Source organism: Porites lutea, chromosome 7 (assembly GCF_958299795.1).
Source record: "Porites lutea chromosome 7, jaPorLute2.1, whole genome shotgun sequence".
Lineage (NCBI taxonomy): Eukaryota > Metazoa > Cnidaria > Anthozoa > Scleractinia > Poritidae > Porites > Porites lutea.
Genome location: NC_133207.1, coordinates 10,698,711 through 10,714,334, shown reverse-complemented (window position 1 = coordinate 10,714,334; position 15,624 = coordinate 10,698,711). Strand labels below are relative to the sequence as shown.

Genomic DNA, 15,624 nt, shown 5'->3' with positions numbered 1-15,624 from the left:
ATCCCTAGTATCAACCCCGCGCCACACATCTACAATTTTTACTTAAAAAATGGGAAAGAAATGTCGTGAAATAATGTTAAGAGTTTTGATGGTACCTGAGAGAAGTGTGGCCGATGATAGATCGCAGACAATACAGGACACCATGCATTGGGGCTTGGATACCAATCAAGGATAAATTCCTTGAAGCAGTTGAGGAATGTGTCTTGAGTAAATCAACTAAGTGACTTAAAACTCTGAAGGACTGGGGACAAGGTATATGATCCAACTTGAACGAATTGCACTCTGGTTCACTTTCTTGAACGTCACTTGCTGGTATAGCACCATTAGGCTTTTGAAATGTCAGTGGCAAGCGGCATCGCTCCACAAACAATCTAAGAAACATGGAAGCACTTGACGAATCAACTGCTCGAGGGCTTGAAACTAATCTCTCAATCATGTTGAGCCAATGTAGACAGCTAGCCTCTTCCTATGCCACATAAGTTACAAAATTACAAAAGCTTCTAAATAAAACAAATTGTTGTAGAATCTTGAGCACATAAAAGCCACGTGTCATCCACATTGAAACACATTGAAAATTCAGGGACACTTCATCATCAACGGTAGGGGAAAATAAAAAGTTACACCAATTAACAAAATCTTTAGCCTAAAGCAACAATGGCCGTTTTTAAACTAGAGGACGCATTACCCGTCTGGAAGAACTTGGGCAAACATATGTAGTTCATCTGGTTATGCGTCTCAAGTATAAAGACGGGCAAAAGACGCATTATGCGTCTGGACGAACATTCCTTCGAAATACGTCTTGGACGACGCACTACGAAAGGTAGTTCGTCTGGACGCATAATGCGTCTCGTACCCGTCTTTATACTTGAGACGCATAACCCAGACAAACTACAATGTTTGCTCAAGTACGTCCAGACGGATAATGCGTCCTTAGAATAAAAATGGCCAATGCGATGGTCGTGGATGGCTTTAATGGACAAAGACACCGTCTTATCTTTTTTGGGCCAAGTCTTTTAAGTTCTTTCAAGTTCAGGTTTCCTTGTACCTGACATGAACTCAGATAGTAATTTATTCCACCTCAATATTTCTTTCAAAAATTCATTAATAATTCATAAAGAAAAAAACAAAAGAAATAAATGTTTAATGAGTGTCTTTATGTCTGATAAAGGCACGGCTTAACTTCATGTCCAATTTTTTAGACCAAAATAACCCTGAATCTAAATATAAGTGCAAGAATGAGTTGATCTATATCAGAGATTTTGAAGCCGTTCAAAAAACTCGCAGTCGTGTATTTATCAGGTGTAAAAACTCTCGGCTTCGCATCTATCTTCAAAATCTTTCAAAATTGACGGATAGACAGATGGATAAAGTCAGGCGGATTGTTCATCCGAAATTAAAACCGCTCCATTTTCAAATTAAGACGTATTATTTGTCTGACATTAATTATCCAACCGATAATCCGTCTCTTGTGTGAATACAGCCATTGTTGCACATACGAGGCAGCTGTATCTGACGGATGCACATTAGTGTAAACACGGAGGTTACTTTACCTGGAATGGAAGCTGTTCAGAAGGCAGAGCCAATATTATGTCATATGCCATTGTCTTGTTAACATCATATGAATCACTCAAACAATCCAAAAGAATAAACACGTTATCTGTTGTTATGGCTTCATTGCAATTAAACCTGTCCACGTCAGGAATAGCAGCTAGAAAAGTAATTTTTATTGGTATTAAATTTCAGCCTAACCTGTTAAAAGAGGTTCCTATTGACCAGTTTCTTACTGTGTTGGAAGATAATTTAAGGCAGGGGACAAGTTAATAAAACTTTTAAAGTGTGAGCTTCTCTCATCAGAGAATATCACCTTATCTAATGAAAAACAAAAGACCAATGGGCATTGTTGAGAACGCACATACCACTGTTTGAATCAAAGCCAAAAACCTGCCTCATCAACATCAGATTGCACAGAGCTGTTGTGCGACGGGTAATTGATGCACCAGGAAACAATGAGTCAAACTGAGACGAACAAAACCATCGCAGAAATTCCTGAAAGAAACAGATTAATTACTGGCACAACTATACCGAAACTAATTAAGTATAAAGTACTCAAGTATACCATAATTAACTACGATATAAAAGATTTTCCGACATCGAAATGAAATATTCATTCCACATCCTTTTTTGAATGACTTGACACCATTTAAAAGGAGGGCTACCTCATTGGTTTGCAGGAAACAATGGAGAAAGGATCTAACACTACGTTCCTATTAACAACAGGAGATGCAGGTGAAAAAGGGACCAACTAGAAAAGCGATCATCCCCATCTTCGTTTAATTCGCGCAGACGTTGAAAACTTCGTTTTAATTATGCAATTTCGTTGGGTAATCAATAAACGTTATGGGTTGTATCGAGAAGCAAAAGCTGTCAGGCCATCGGTCGGTACATAACGACAAAATCAGGCCTTTGGTGGATATTCGAAGACTGAAACATTGGTAGAAAACTTGAGTTTCTCACGCCTGCAAACCCAAGGTGTCTCAAAAGAGTTGAAATATGCACAGTTAATAATGACCTGTTTCGTTATTTTCTACTGAAACATGGATGTTAGAAAAAAAAACAGATATGAAGTACTCTTGATGCCACAATAGCGGTAAAAAGTGATGACTTACCCTATAAAGAGTAAGTTGGTGTTGATAAAACGGAATGTCTGTATTCCTTTTGTCTTGTTTGAGATTTTTGATGGATATCCGAAGGCATTCCTTTAATCTTAATAAGAACTATAAAAAAACTTAAAATATTAGTAAAACCTTGGGTGGCGCGATAAGACAGTCATTAACTAATATAGTCCTAAAGGTATATAAAACAACTTTTCCTTCGTATTGTCGCTCTTAAAATCAATGATGATTTTGTTACAAACAGTTATGTTGAATCCTGGGCCTCATCTTGAACAAATCCGTCGTAAATGGATGATGTAACCAGACAGTTTTTAACAACAACACTCGGAATTACAGTATTCTGGAATCAAAATACAGTCCTTCTTTTCTAACATTTTCAGATCAATCGCTCAATCTTTGCGTCGCACATGACGCATGTCACGGACTATTTTGCATCTTTGGGGATTTTTGTACGTCAGGGATGCAGGAATTAGAGATAACAGAAATGTTGGTTAAATTCTACTTAACTCAATTTGGAAGCAAAAGTGCATCTTTACAAAAATTAACAAAACAACGAACACCACATTTCCAAGTGCAAGCTAAAAATAGTTTTCTAAATTCGAAATCCTAATATCTGATATCTTGAACAGAGGCCGAAGAATCACCAGTATTTATAACAGGAGCATCTAAAAGTTGTTATAAGCTAACAAGTGCCCTAAGTAAACCTATCGCATACCTGTGCTGCATTTCCCACACATTCTCAACAGGGAAGCCCTAAAATAAAAGTCAGTCGGAAAGGGCTTTTTTTATGCAATACCTTTTTAAAATGTGCTCCCGCTTGCTGTCGAAACGAGGGAGACTGATTATTCATATTTAAAGGCCAAAATAATTGTAACAGTTGTAAATCCACTTCGGTGACTGATTCAGTAGTTTTTGTAGAATCACAAAGTAACCCAAAGGCAGCGAGTCGAATCTGCAAATCATAGCAAAGTTACGTATTAAAAGAGAGGACAAAAGTTAACTTAACATTCGGAAGGAAATAACAAAGATGGTTCACCCATGTTGTCTCATCTTTCACGACATTAGTTTGGAAAAAAAGAAATTAGCAGTATTTTAAGGTAAAAGTCAAGCTAGTTTTCAAGTTGTTTGATATTAAGGAAAAAAAGGCCAATTTTGTTTTCCAAGAGGAAACTTTTTCCCGAAGGATCGCACACTAGATTTTCTGGGACAGAAGACAACTTCAACACACTGTGTTACGTTTCAGCAACAGTTGCAGAATCGTATACCTGAAATGCAGGATACAATTCAATCAAGCTGCCACAATGTGTACACCACTCAGCCTTGACAGTCGTAGTTAGGATCTAAGGACCATGCAAGTGTATAAACCTGCAAATGATAATAACGGTTTGTCGGAGTCCCTATCGAGATTCCAGAACCCGCTCGAGCGCTTAGAAGCCAATGCGCTTGTCGGGACACATTCAGGGGCAACTAGGCCATTGACTACGTTTAAGTGTGATACGCGTCCCGCACGTCTTTAGGATCCGCAATGTTCAGAGCGTACTGTGTAGAGATGAATATTCTAAAACAATAAAATTTACCTGATCATCCAAATGACACAGTGCTTTCTTCATCAGTTCCACAGGCACCACTCCACACCACATACACACATTTTCTCCAGGGCTAAGAGTGTTCTTATTCAAGCTCATTAATCCTGCGGAACGAGCTGTCTTCAAACATGTAATTAATGTTCCAAGGTCTCTTGAATTTGGTACTGTAACACCATCAATGCAAACCAAAAAAGAACAATTAAAACTTGCCAGGAAGGAAAATAGAACATTCCTACTCTTTTCCTTATCTACACAGGGCGGAGGTCACAAGGCTGTTTGGAGGGCGCTATCCCCTTTCTTCCACTTAAACAATTATGTTCAGATAAACACTGTTGACTATCTTGAGTTACAATCCAAGTAATCTACAGGCCCAAACAAGTTTCTATTTAGTCTGCTAACAGTCCCCTGGGTTCTGAAAGAGAAACACCTTAATAAACACCTTATGATTAATGTCATCTCACATCCTATATCCCCCCGCACCTCTAGAATGATACTGTAACAGTACGGAGGGGATTTTCTCAGACAAAAATTCTGCTATGTCTAATTGATGTGAATGGTTCAATGAGGCAAACACAAAACTAGCAAAAACAACGCTCACCATTGCTGCCTTGAAGATTCTTTATAAGATACTGAAGGCTTTTGGGACAACATTTAAGAAGCTTTGGAAGGCAATACTGTAAAAACAACAAGGATAAAAGGTTTGCATTAAATGGGAATTGGCATGGGATTTTTTGCAATAAGTTTTTTATGGCTACAAACACGTTAAGAAGCACATTTTAGGTTTATAATTGGAATGGAGGCAAACAAGTGTTGTTTTAGCGAGTTTCAGGGCGCTGCTTGCCCTCTCAGTCATTGATATGATCGCTATTTGCACATAAAAAATAAGTAATTCGGAAACAGAACAATTATTTATCTGCAAAGGACAATGAAAGCAGAAAGAAACAAAACAGGCGACGTTACATTAAACCATGTCAAACCGTTAACACCAGGCACAACCTAAACCTGTCATAAGATACCTCTTTATGACGTTAACTTTTTCCCCCAAAAAATTTTTGAGATTTCCCCGCCACAACGGTTAATGCTGTCCCTATTATACTACTAGTGTAGTCAGCTGGAAATTCTTTGTTCAAATTGTTACAATAACAGCTTGAGTTTTGTAAACTTAGGTTACAATAACCCTTCAAATGAAACTTTGGTCAATTATTCTTTACGAAGGATGAGCTAATTGCAAAAATGGACAGAAGCAGTTTATGATATTATAATTAGTACAAACAAACAACACAATGCATAATGTCAGAAATAATTCAATCTCATTGCCTAACGTTCTCAGTATGCATTGGGCGATAGAAAGTGTGTAGCAAGCCGGTGTTCGGAGAAATAACATTTAAGACAATTCCAGCTTCTTCAACAAATCCTTTTTGCAGTACTTCTGGGGAAGAATTATATAACCCAGTTAATGATGCTATCCCAGAGAAAAACTAAGACTGTCATAAACATGGTATTAAAGAGGTAAAAATTTAGTTGTTTGTTTGCGACAAACAACATTCTCGTGAATTCGAGTTGTGCAAACAAGATCTAAAACGTGCTAGAAATAAATCATCACTGCCTGGAAACAATAACAAGATCATATTCATTTAGTCGATTTATCAGTAAGGTATGTCTCATGTACTATCGTAAGTTAGTGTCCAATTTGGATGAAATGAATAATAATTACGATATTACTGCTAAAAACAAACGACGTTTTGGAGTCGTCAGTAGTATATTGATCGTCTATCCAGCACTCAAAGGATGCCGCCGCCTGTGAATCAAAGAATCCAAGATGGCGGCCGGAGGCCGCCAGTCCTCAAAGGAAGTCGCTTGTCAATCATGTTACGTCACCATCCAAGATGGCGACCATCCAAGACTCAAAGGAGGCCGCTTGTCAATCATGTGACATCACCATCCACGATGGCGGATTCAAAATGGCGGACGATCTCAGTTGCTAAGGTGAGAACAGATACTAAGAGACTAGTAGAAGGTGTCGACTTTATATAGGAGAACAACAAAACGTTTAAAAACGTTTTCTAAGGGTTTATCGAGTGTGTAGAATGTATACAAAGTATAATCATACCATAGTTATAATAAAACAACTGTTTTTTTTTCATTGTAATATAAATGTTTAAAAATTCTCTCGCGTCACTTCATTGTACTGGAAGAAAGGAGAGCAGTCTCACTATACCTGGGTGAAAAATCTCAACCGACTACTTTCCAGAAGCAAGTCTCATCAAAGTCAAACTTATTTCTGCGAACGCTGTTTCCAAGGATTAATCTCTGACTCGAGCTCACAAAGCCACTGACTAAGAAAAGCAAAGAAAGATGTTGAAATTACAGTCACCTAACGTTTTAAACTAAAAGAAAATGTTTTAGACAGATCTTTTACTTCTTCACAGTTTGCTTGAGGCAGGTTTAAACTCCGTTTAAAAGTCTCTTGCAATTCCAGTAAAGCATCAGGGTAATCATAAATGTTCCTTACACCCACAACAGAAGTTCGCGGGACAAGGATTGGTACAGCAATCTGTTCCTCAGTCATTTGATCACATGCGTAAAACACAAAATGCTCAGGATGTCTGCTTGTTTCACCACATGATAGTTGCGATGAATATACTGTAAACTGATAGGATTTTCCAATTGCTTGTTCAGGCGAGCAGCGGCTTGCTTGGTAATAGGAATCGCTTCTCCCAGTTGTTGATGTGTTAATGGCTTAACAGTAGTGCTTCTTGGATGACAAGGAGGAATCAGTACTTCCATATTCAAACAATAATGTCTTGCTAACTTTTCTGCTTCTAAATCAACGCCAAGCGCACCGCCTGAAATCACAGTCAAGGTTGTGGACCGAAGCATCTTGATGTGTGTTCACTTGCAGAGTGCAGCGTTTGTTAAATAGAGAACCAATGACGTCATTCCCCCCACATGTTTAAATCCCATAGGACCTGATCTTTGAACTTGCATGCATCTCATAGTAAGAAATCACGTTCTGACAAAACGTGTCAAACAATTCTTTGTTAAAGTCCAATAAATAATTCTTCACTGTGTTAAAATTAAGATGGTAATGACAGATGCCTTGGATAATCACTTCTTGCATAAACGTTTTGTAACCTTGCAAAGTGGAAGGATCCACATGTTCTAAAAGTTGATCTAGACTGTTGCAGGGTTCCTTCATGAATGAGTTAGTTCCTGCCCATGCTTGCTTTTAACCTCATGAATTAGGTCCATCCAGTATTACATCAGGTCGCCTGTTAGTCAATAACTTAAAAACGGCGGTGGTTTCTCGGTTCAGTTAAGTAAATATTTCTTTGTTCAAAGCATACAAGTCGTAATTCAATACATCAAAGGTAAAGTTCGTGTTGGCCAGCGCTTCAATCAGTAATGCACGCATAAATTCTTCGTAGGAAGAAAATTTGCCAGGATCCATGCATCGTAACAGCAATTCCAATTTAGTGGACTGTGTCGTAGCCATGTTGTTCCTGCAGTTCTTTTACCACTGTCTTGAGTCAAGTGACTTCCTCTTGTGTCTTTTGCAAGGTTTCCTTGAGATCTTTGAGCTGCTGTAACAATTGAGCGCAATAGCCCAAGGATTTACTAGCAGCGTTGATCTACTCAATCTCACTCATTGCGATGTGACATCAACAGAGTCCGTGCTTATATGGGCAGGTCATGGTCTACTGACTCTTCAATCCTAATGTATTTCCTCTGGGACTTTTCCAGTTTCTTTTTAAAAAACAGGGTCACAATAACGGGACTATCTTGATTGAAGTCCGGTATACTTTTCTTCCATTCTGTCAAGGTTACTTCCGAAATGTCCACCAAATGACTTCGCCGAGAATAAAATTGAAGTGGGTTACATTCAATCAAGGCTTTTTCGTTATTATAAGCGACAGTCTTCATGATAGTGTTGTTGCCATATACACTTTTGGTTAAATTAAAAGACAGAAACAGAGGTCGTGTGTTGACTTGTCCGTGATTTTTGGGGGTGGTGGAAGCTTTCTTGTCTCCTGTACTGGTAGTAACGGTCTCTGTCGTTGTGTGGGTGGTGTGTATCACTGGGTGATCATCGTACACATCGGGTACGTGTTCCACATGACCTTCCACCCCATACAGAACTAAAAAAGTGTTGTCTTGCAATTCATCCGGGTATTTAGCAAGCAGTGGATACCCAATTTCAAACTTGATATTCAGTGTAGCATTGTCACGGACAGATTTGGTGAATTGAATTGTAAGGGTGTGATAATAAATCAAATGAGTCTTGTTCTGCTCATGAGTATGTTTTTGAACCGTCAAATAATTGACTTCCAAACCCGTTCCTTCAGCCGAAAAGTTGGAAGGATCAAACAACCACGCATCGTTTTGGTACCATTCTAAGGCCATGGTATAGGTTTTGTTTTGGGTTAAGGAGCTCATATCAATCTCCAGTTCACCATTGTATTCGCCTTTGGACACACCACCCACAATTTTGACCCCTTCCAATAAAGATACACTGAGAGTCGTGGGTTTCCAATAATGGGGAGACACAGGGAGGTCCACAAAGGAGTCATCCAAGTCCAGTCCGGAGGCTGTTTTCCATAACTTGAGATTGGTCATCCAGGGTTTAAAGACATTGCTTTCTGTTTTAGGGGTTTCATAGGGTTGACATCCAGAAGTGTGTGACAAATGGGGATAGTTAAAATGTCATTGCTTGCTGATTCCTAAAATGCGATTCAGTAAAACCGCCAGAAACCTGAACAAAGTCTTCTTAACCTGTGGAGCTTCTGCTACAGCAGATTCTCGCTGCAAGTATTTTCAGTGGATCCACACATCACATTGCGGGCTGTTTCTTTGATCCAACACATCCGTTGAGCTAGCAGAAGATTGATGGCGAAATAGGGTACACTTTTTTGGTTAGTGGAGTCAATATTCGTAAAACGTAACAACCAGGTCGTGTAATTGTCTTCAGCGATAATCGTCATTCGCCAACAGTCAGGAGGACCTGTATAAGCAAACCCCGTGGGTAATTGTTGGTTTAAATCCTGCTCCATCCAGCGAAAGACTTTGCCCATAAATTCAAAACCATTGGGGGCATCTTGCACATCTGATTTTCTGAGTTTGGGCAAAATCTCTTTCCACTGGTTGTTGCTGAACGCTTTGGCATATTGTTGAAATAAAATATCGGTATTGCTACCTTTGAAGAGATGAAGTAAAGATCGGTAAGAAAAAGGTTTGGTGGGTCGTTGTTCTGCTTCATGGTGTAGGGTGAGAGAGGGACTCGTATGAGACGTAACGACATGAGGAATAGGATTGAGAGCCCCAGGTAAAAACACATTAGCTAACCCCACTTTCCATTTGCCTGGTAACCACTGTGGAGCTTCTGCTACAGCTTCTGCTACAGCAGATTCTCGCTGCAAGTATTTTCAGTGGATCCACACACCACTCTTTTATGAGAGGAGACCCATCCAGCAGCTCAAGTTTGCTACGAAACAGACCCAGACAGAGTGGTTACAACAAGCGGAAAAGAATGTGGAAAAGTGGAAACGCCAACAAGAATGGCTGGATCAGTTTGCTGAATCCACCCAAAAGCAAAACGAACAATGGGAAGCTCAGACAAAACCAAGCAATCCGTGGAAGAAAACTCTACCAAGTACCTTTTATTGGAGTTCAGAAATTACCCAAACCTACAAGAAAACCGAAGGGTGGAAAGTAGTTCAGAGTATTGCCAAAAGCGAGTTTGAAGCCACCCTCAATCGTACCAAGCAGAAATGGGGCAAAGTACCAGCCAGTGGTATGAGTTAAGCGGTTTATTTACAAAAGCAGGGAGCCAAAGGCAAGCCCCTATCTCCCGCTGATGAAAAGTTTTTAAATGCCTGTCAGCCCAACAAACCTAAACAGGACAAGTGGAAACTTCCCCCAGCGGCAGAAAAGAATGAAGAAGCCAACAAGAAACAAGAGCGGTGGAACGAGGTCAACAACATTGCCAACCACCAATTTCAAGCAGCTATTAAAGGTCTGAAACATGACGAGTGGAAACCTCCCCCAGGCGCGGAAACGTATGAGAAGAACGAAGCAGCTATCGCTAAATCTGTCTATGGTCCTTGGCCTTTTGACGACTTGCCTGAAAAAGTCTGCAGTTTAGCCTCCTATTGCCGTAAAAGAAAACAGAAGGGATTGCCTTTAACCGCAGCTCAGGAACGATTTGTTGCCCAATTAGTGAATGTGTATCATGAACCTGAACTGCCTAAGTGTCATGAACAATTTCTAGAAGGACTCAAACAAGGAGCTACCATAAGATCTGTTCATTTTTAATGGAAATAAAAACGTTTTACAAATCGCAAATTGGTTATATTTCTTGGTTTAGGGTTAGGGGTTAGGTCTATTTTTAGATGTTGACGTCATCGTATTCATGTATAAAGGGGTGATTTGTTTTAAAGTCAGTCATACAACCATGGGTAATCTACAGTATAGAAGCCATGTGTGGATCTCCCCGCAATTGTGTCAAGACTCTGTCATCTCTCAAAACATTTTACATGCATGATGAACCGACAAGCGTGGTGATTTACATGACCTGGTGGGACCAACAGTTTCCTTCCCAAGGTTGTATCGTGTTTCGCTATTTAAAGACTCACTATCCCGTCTGGATGTATTCATTTCCATACTTAGTCGGGCAATATCTATTGTATCATGTCGCAAAAACAATCAACAGCCTATGTCGATCCCTCAGAGCCAGGATCGTTGGGAGGCGTGAATGCGTTTGCCAAAGCCCACAAGATACCCCAAGCCCAAGCGAAACAAGAACTGGAACAGCTTCTGAGTTATACGCTGCATAAGCCTCGACGTTGACGTTTTCCTACTTTACCCACCAAGGTGTTTAGTATCAACGAACAATTTGTCATGGATTTGGTGGATCTTCAAACATTAACCAAATACAACAAGGGCTACAAATATTTACTCACCGTGATTGATGTGTTCTCCAAATACGCGTGGGTTGAACCGTTAAAGAGTAAACGTGCCACCGCCTTGGTCGAAGCCTTAGAAAGACTATGGACAAGGTTAGGTCCTCGCCAACCTCAGAAAGTACAGACGGATTCTGGCGGTGAATTTTATAACGCGAAAGTGAAAGCGTTTTTCAAGAAACAGGGTGTGAATCATTTTTCTACACATGGTGACCCACATGGCTCAGTGGTTGAACGTTGGAATCGAACGTTGAAAACGAAAATGTTTCGCTATTTTACGGCGAAAAACACGTTGAACTATATCGATGTGTCACCCGCTCTCGTCAAAACCTACAATCATTCGTTTCATCGTAGTATTCAAGAGAAACCGGTCAATGTCACTGCTAAAAACGAACATGAGATTTGGTATCGTTTGTATGGTACAAAAAAGGGTACGCAAGTGAAAAAACCCAAATGTAAAGTAGCGGATAAAGAGTAAGATTGAATAAAAAATTTCGTCCGTTTAAGAAAGGCTATTTACCTGGGTGGACCGAAGAAGTGTTTTTAGTGCAACAGATTTATACCACTCAACCTGTGGTCACGTATAAACTGACGGAATGGAACGGGACCCCTATAAAAGGCACATTTTACGAAGAGGATGTTCAAAATGTCTCGGTGCCAGATGATGCGTTATTTCGCACTGATCAAGTGTTAAAACGCAAAGGCAAACGAGTATTTGTCTCTTGGAAAGGGTGGCCTAAAGAGTACAATAGTTGGGTGTGGAAAAAAGATTTGCAAGTGCCATGAAGGAATTTCGTATCACGTTGATCAGTGATCCCACGGATGAATACCCCCACAATAAAAAACAACAATTTTAAAGTACGTTTACCCGTTCGACTCAATTTAGAAGGCAACCAATGCTAAGCCAGTTTGTGGAGTATGTCTGTCGCGGATGTGGGTCATAGTCCCGCCGTCATTAACACCAATAACGACGCCACGTTACTCAAATACCGTTTACCTTCACCTCACGTTATCAAGACAGTTCGAATGATTGGTTGATTGGTTTTCAAGCCAGACAAAACCATGACTCTCAAAGAAGTCATGGGAACCTCGTATCCTGTCACCTCAGGCATTCAATTATGGCACAATATTGTGACTCATATGGAACAAACCATGATGGAAGATTTAAATGCTTCGTCGGCGGCCTGGAAAGCCTCCAAAAATAATGCAGCCACCATCTCCTTGAAATCCACTTGGAAACCGACCTTTGAATGGAAAGAAGACACGCTTATTTTGAAAGGGGTGCCTCATGAAGATGTGTATGCCCATGATGCTCAGTTAAATGTCCAACCTTTATCCTCTGTAGGTATTCATGTGGATTTGGCCGAAAAGTTTGGACTCTTATTCAAAGACAAAAAGAACCAATACCAATTAGGACCGAATTTTGACTTTGTCTTACCCACAGTCACTTATAACGCATCCACCCCACCGACCAGAAGCAATCAACGGGTTTCAATGGTTAGGAGAGCATTTTGTCGGTATTAAACCGCGCGATTTATTAGGAGGGAACGCGTTATTCAAAGTCAAAATAGAGAATGGGCAATCCTATCTCTATCTCACCCGTTATGTGGATTGGCATTTTCAAAACCTCAATGCCTTGTTTAATACCCATGTAGGTGCTGTCAAACAAACCATGATGGTGTATTGCGATGCAGTGGAATGCACGATTGTTGGAGCTCAAAAACATTCTTTGTTAAGAAAAGTGGAATTAGAACGGAAAGGGGAAGGAACAGCGACCATAGAACCCCTTCATCTTGAATAGATTCGAGTGAGAAATCAACATATTGAAAGCATTGAAGTGTCCTTGGCTACCCCACATGGTAATTTGTTGGTGTTACCACCCGGCAAAACACTGATCGCGCTGGGGTTTCGACAAATATAAAAGACTGTTTTTCTGTTTGACCTACACACAAAAACAATCACCATGTTGGGAGGTTCACTCACACGGTATCATACCCCTACGTTGACAGGAAAAGGGTTTACCCAAGAGTTAGTTAAATTAGCAGGACCTTTCTTATTACGCTCGATTGGTCATGGTCTACAGGCCTATGAAAAAGGGGCCTCAGCCTCAGATGCATTAAAAAATTCTGGGGAAGTCTTAAAACGAGGTCTCAAACGCAAATTACCGGCTGTGGTAAGGCTTGCGGTGAAAACAAAAGCCAAACGAAGCTATAAAAAGAAACGACAGCGTGTCAAAGACATTTAAGGGGTTTAATCCTGCGGCGTGGACAGAAATCACAATCCCGTGTAAGACATCAGCGATCTATTGGTCGTTACCACTCACCCTATCAGCATGGAGGCACCATTTTTACCCTAGGAATCCCTGGGCTGTGACCTCCTATCAACCTTATGGGGTAGATCCTGATACTTCGTTCCCTTAGACAAAGAGCGAAACAAAAAGGAGGGAAATTGCATAAAGTGACCTATCCTTGGATGATTAAAGGCCGAAAACCTATAAAAAGTCAACGCAAACGACTTTAAGCTACCAGTCTGTCAATATGTCGCTGAATCTGTTTGACGTTCCTGACATTGACTATAGGTATGAAGCCAAACAGTGGATTCCTTTCAAACCTGCCAATACCGCAAGACGCCCTATTCTCTTTACAGTTCCCTCCAGTGATGATTATTATGATCTCAATGAAACCAAGCTAGAAGTGAAAGTACGAATGAACACCACAGGGACCAATGGTCTTTCCGCTGATGAAACAGGACCCTCTGATGCCAATAACACCAAATACGTGTTTTGTGTCAACAGTTTTGGTCATTCTCTCTTCAATCAAATGAACGTGTCCTTCAATGGGGTCTTAATGACAGAACAAAGCAATGCGTATCACCTTTGTATTATTAGTCTTCGTCTTCTAAGACTTCTGAGACTTTGACTTGTTTCTTCTTCTTCTCTTCTACTATGGGCTGAATATAGCAGTCATGATTCACATCGGTGACTTTTTGGCAGTTGGGACATCTGGATTGATAGCAGCGATGTTTCTTCTTGCCTGGTAGACATTACAACATTCCAAACAGTTACGGAACCGTTCACAAACACTTTTCCCACCTCGCGGTTTTTGCCGATGTGCCTCAAAACATTCTGGCCCATAAAACATAACATGACACCTGTCACAACACACTTCCGGGGTGAACCATGTCGCAAAATTAGGACAAGCCTTACTACCTCTACGACAAGCTCTGCAGTTCTGCCCCATACAGTTATGCTGTTTCGAGGTCTCATGATTGTAGCCTTTCTCGCAGTGTCGGCAGAAATAGCTTCAGTTTGGAAGTGCTGGTATGCTGGTCACTGCATGGTAGTGTTTCTCTACTTTCAGCGGGTAAGGACGTTCGTAGCCTGATCATACTGCTTGTCTTTGAACACAATCGTTCCTCTAGGCCCTTCAAATACAATCACTTGATACTCGGCTCCAAGGAACTCTTGAAATTTCTTTAACTTGGACCTTCCACAACACCTGCTTCGCGATGTAATTTTCCAGATAAAAACCCTTGCACACCACGACCTTGCGTGATGTTTCGATACTCAGGGTGCTTATCCACTGTGGCTTTGAGGGTCACTATTGCACGAGCACAACACAGTTCATCCTTGTTCTTGATCTGAATAATGCAACCTCTTTTCTTCAGCAACTTTTCATACGACATCCACCCAGGATTATCCTTCTTCCCACCATTCTTTCCACCACATCCAGAACTTTTAATAAATGTCACCTCTACATAAAATTCACCCTCGGTGGCATCCAAATCCTCAGCTGAATTCACCTGTTTCGCCAGCTTCTCCAACCATTATCGAGACCTCTGGTTATTATCAAGCCAATCTGTCAGTGGAATATTGGGACTTCGAGTCCACAAATGATTACCACTGCTGTGATGAACCGCAAATTGCATCGAATAATCAGCAGGCACATAACCCCGTTCACGTACCACATCATGGTAACCTTGTCTAAACGCCTCAGCAATGGCCTCCCCCAACAAATCGTCCTCGGGCACTCTCAGTTGCCGAAGTGTCAACCGCATTCGTTCCTGCTCCACAGTTCCATCACCCCACCGTCGTGGAGCCCCAACCCTCTCTACATCTACACCAAATAAGGGGTTTCCTCCTTGTTGTTCCGACCTACGCGCCTCGATTAAACAGCGCCTCTTCTTGGCTACTTGTCATGAGCTCATCGCCCTGGCTAGCGGACCACTCGGTCATATCATCTAAAAGAAATTTACCCCCAAATTATAAGTTTGTTTTTGTTTTCTCAGAGGTCCGTATATTATAATTTTTCCTTCGTTGCAGTAAAACACTGCAAGTTACATTTCTTAAATGCAGACTTTTTATGCACATTCCCATACATTTGTTTGTAAATGCAAGTAAAACCGCTT

At 40.7% G+C, this 15,624-nt stretch overlaps 1 protein-coding gene across 1 annotated transcript in view; it reads right to left on the bottom strand.

Annotated features, from left to right (window-relative positions):
* The window catches only part of LOC140942823 (tRNA (32-2'-O)-methyltransferase regulator THADA-like), an 86,337-nt gene that overhangs the window by 19,318 nt on the left and 51,395 nt on the right, over positions 1–15,624 (bottom strand). Inside the window, exons 19-25 of the mRNA XM_073391829.1 lie at positions 4,857–4,932; positions 4,250–4,422; positions 3,469–3,624; positions 2,667–2,774; positions 1,917–2,046; positions 1,551–1,708; positions 96–466 (exon numbers count right to left, since the gene is read on the bottom strand). Coding sequence (XP_073247930.1) covers positions 96–466; positions 1,551–1,708; positions 1,917–2,046; positions 2,667–2,774; positions 3,469–3,624; positions 4,250–4,422; positions 4,857–4,932 — 1,172 coding nt within the window. The remainder of the gene's footprint in view (positions 1–95; positions 467–1,550; positions 1,709–1,916; positions 2,047–2,666; positions 2,775–3,468; positions 3,625–4,249; positions 4,423–4,856; positions 4,933–15,624) is intronic.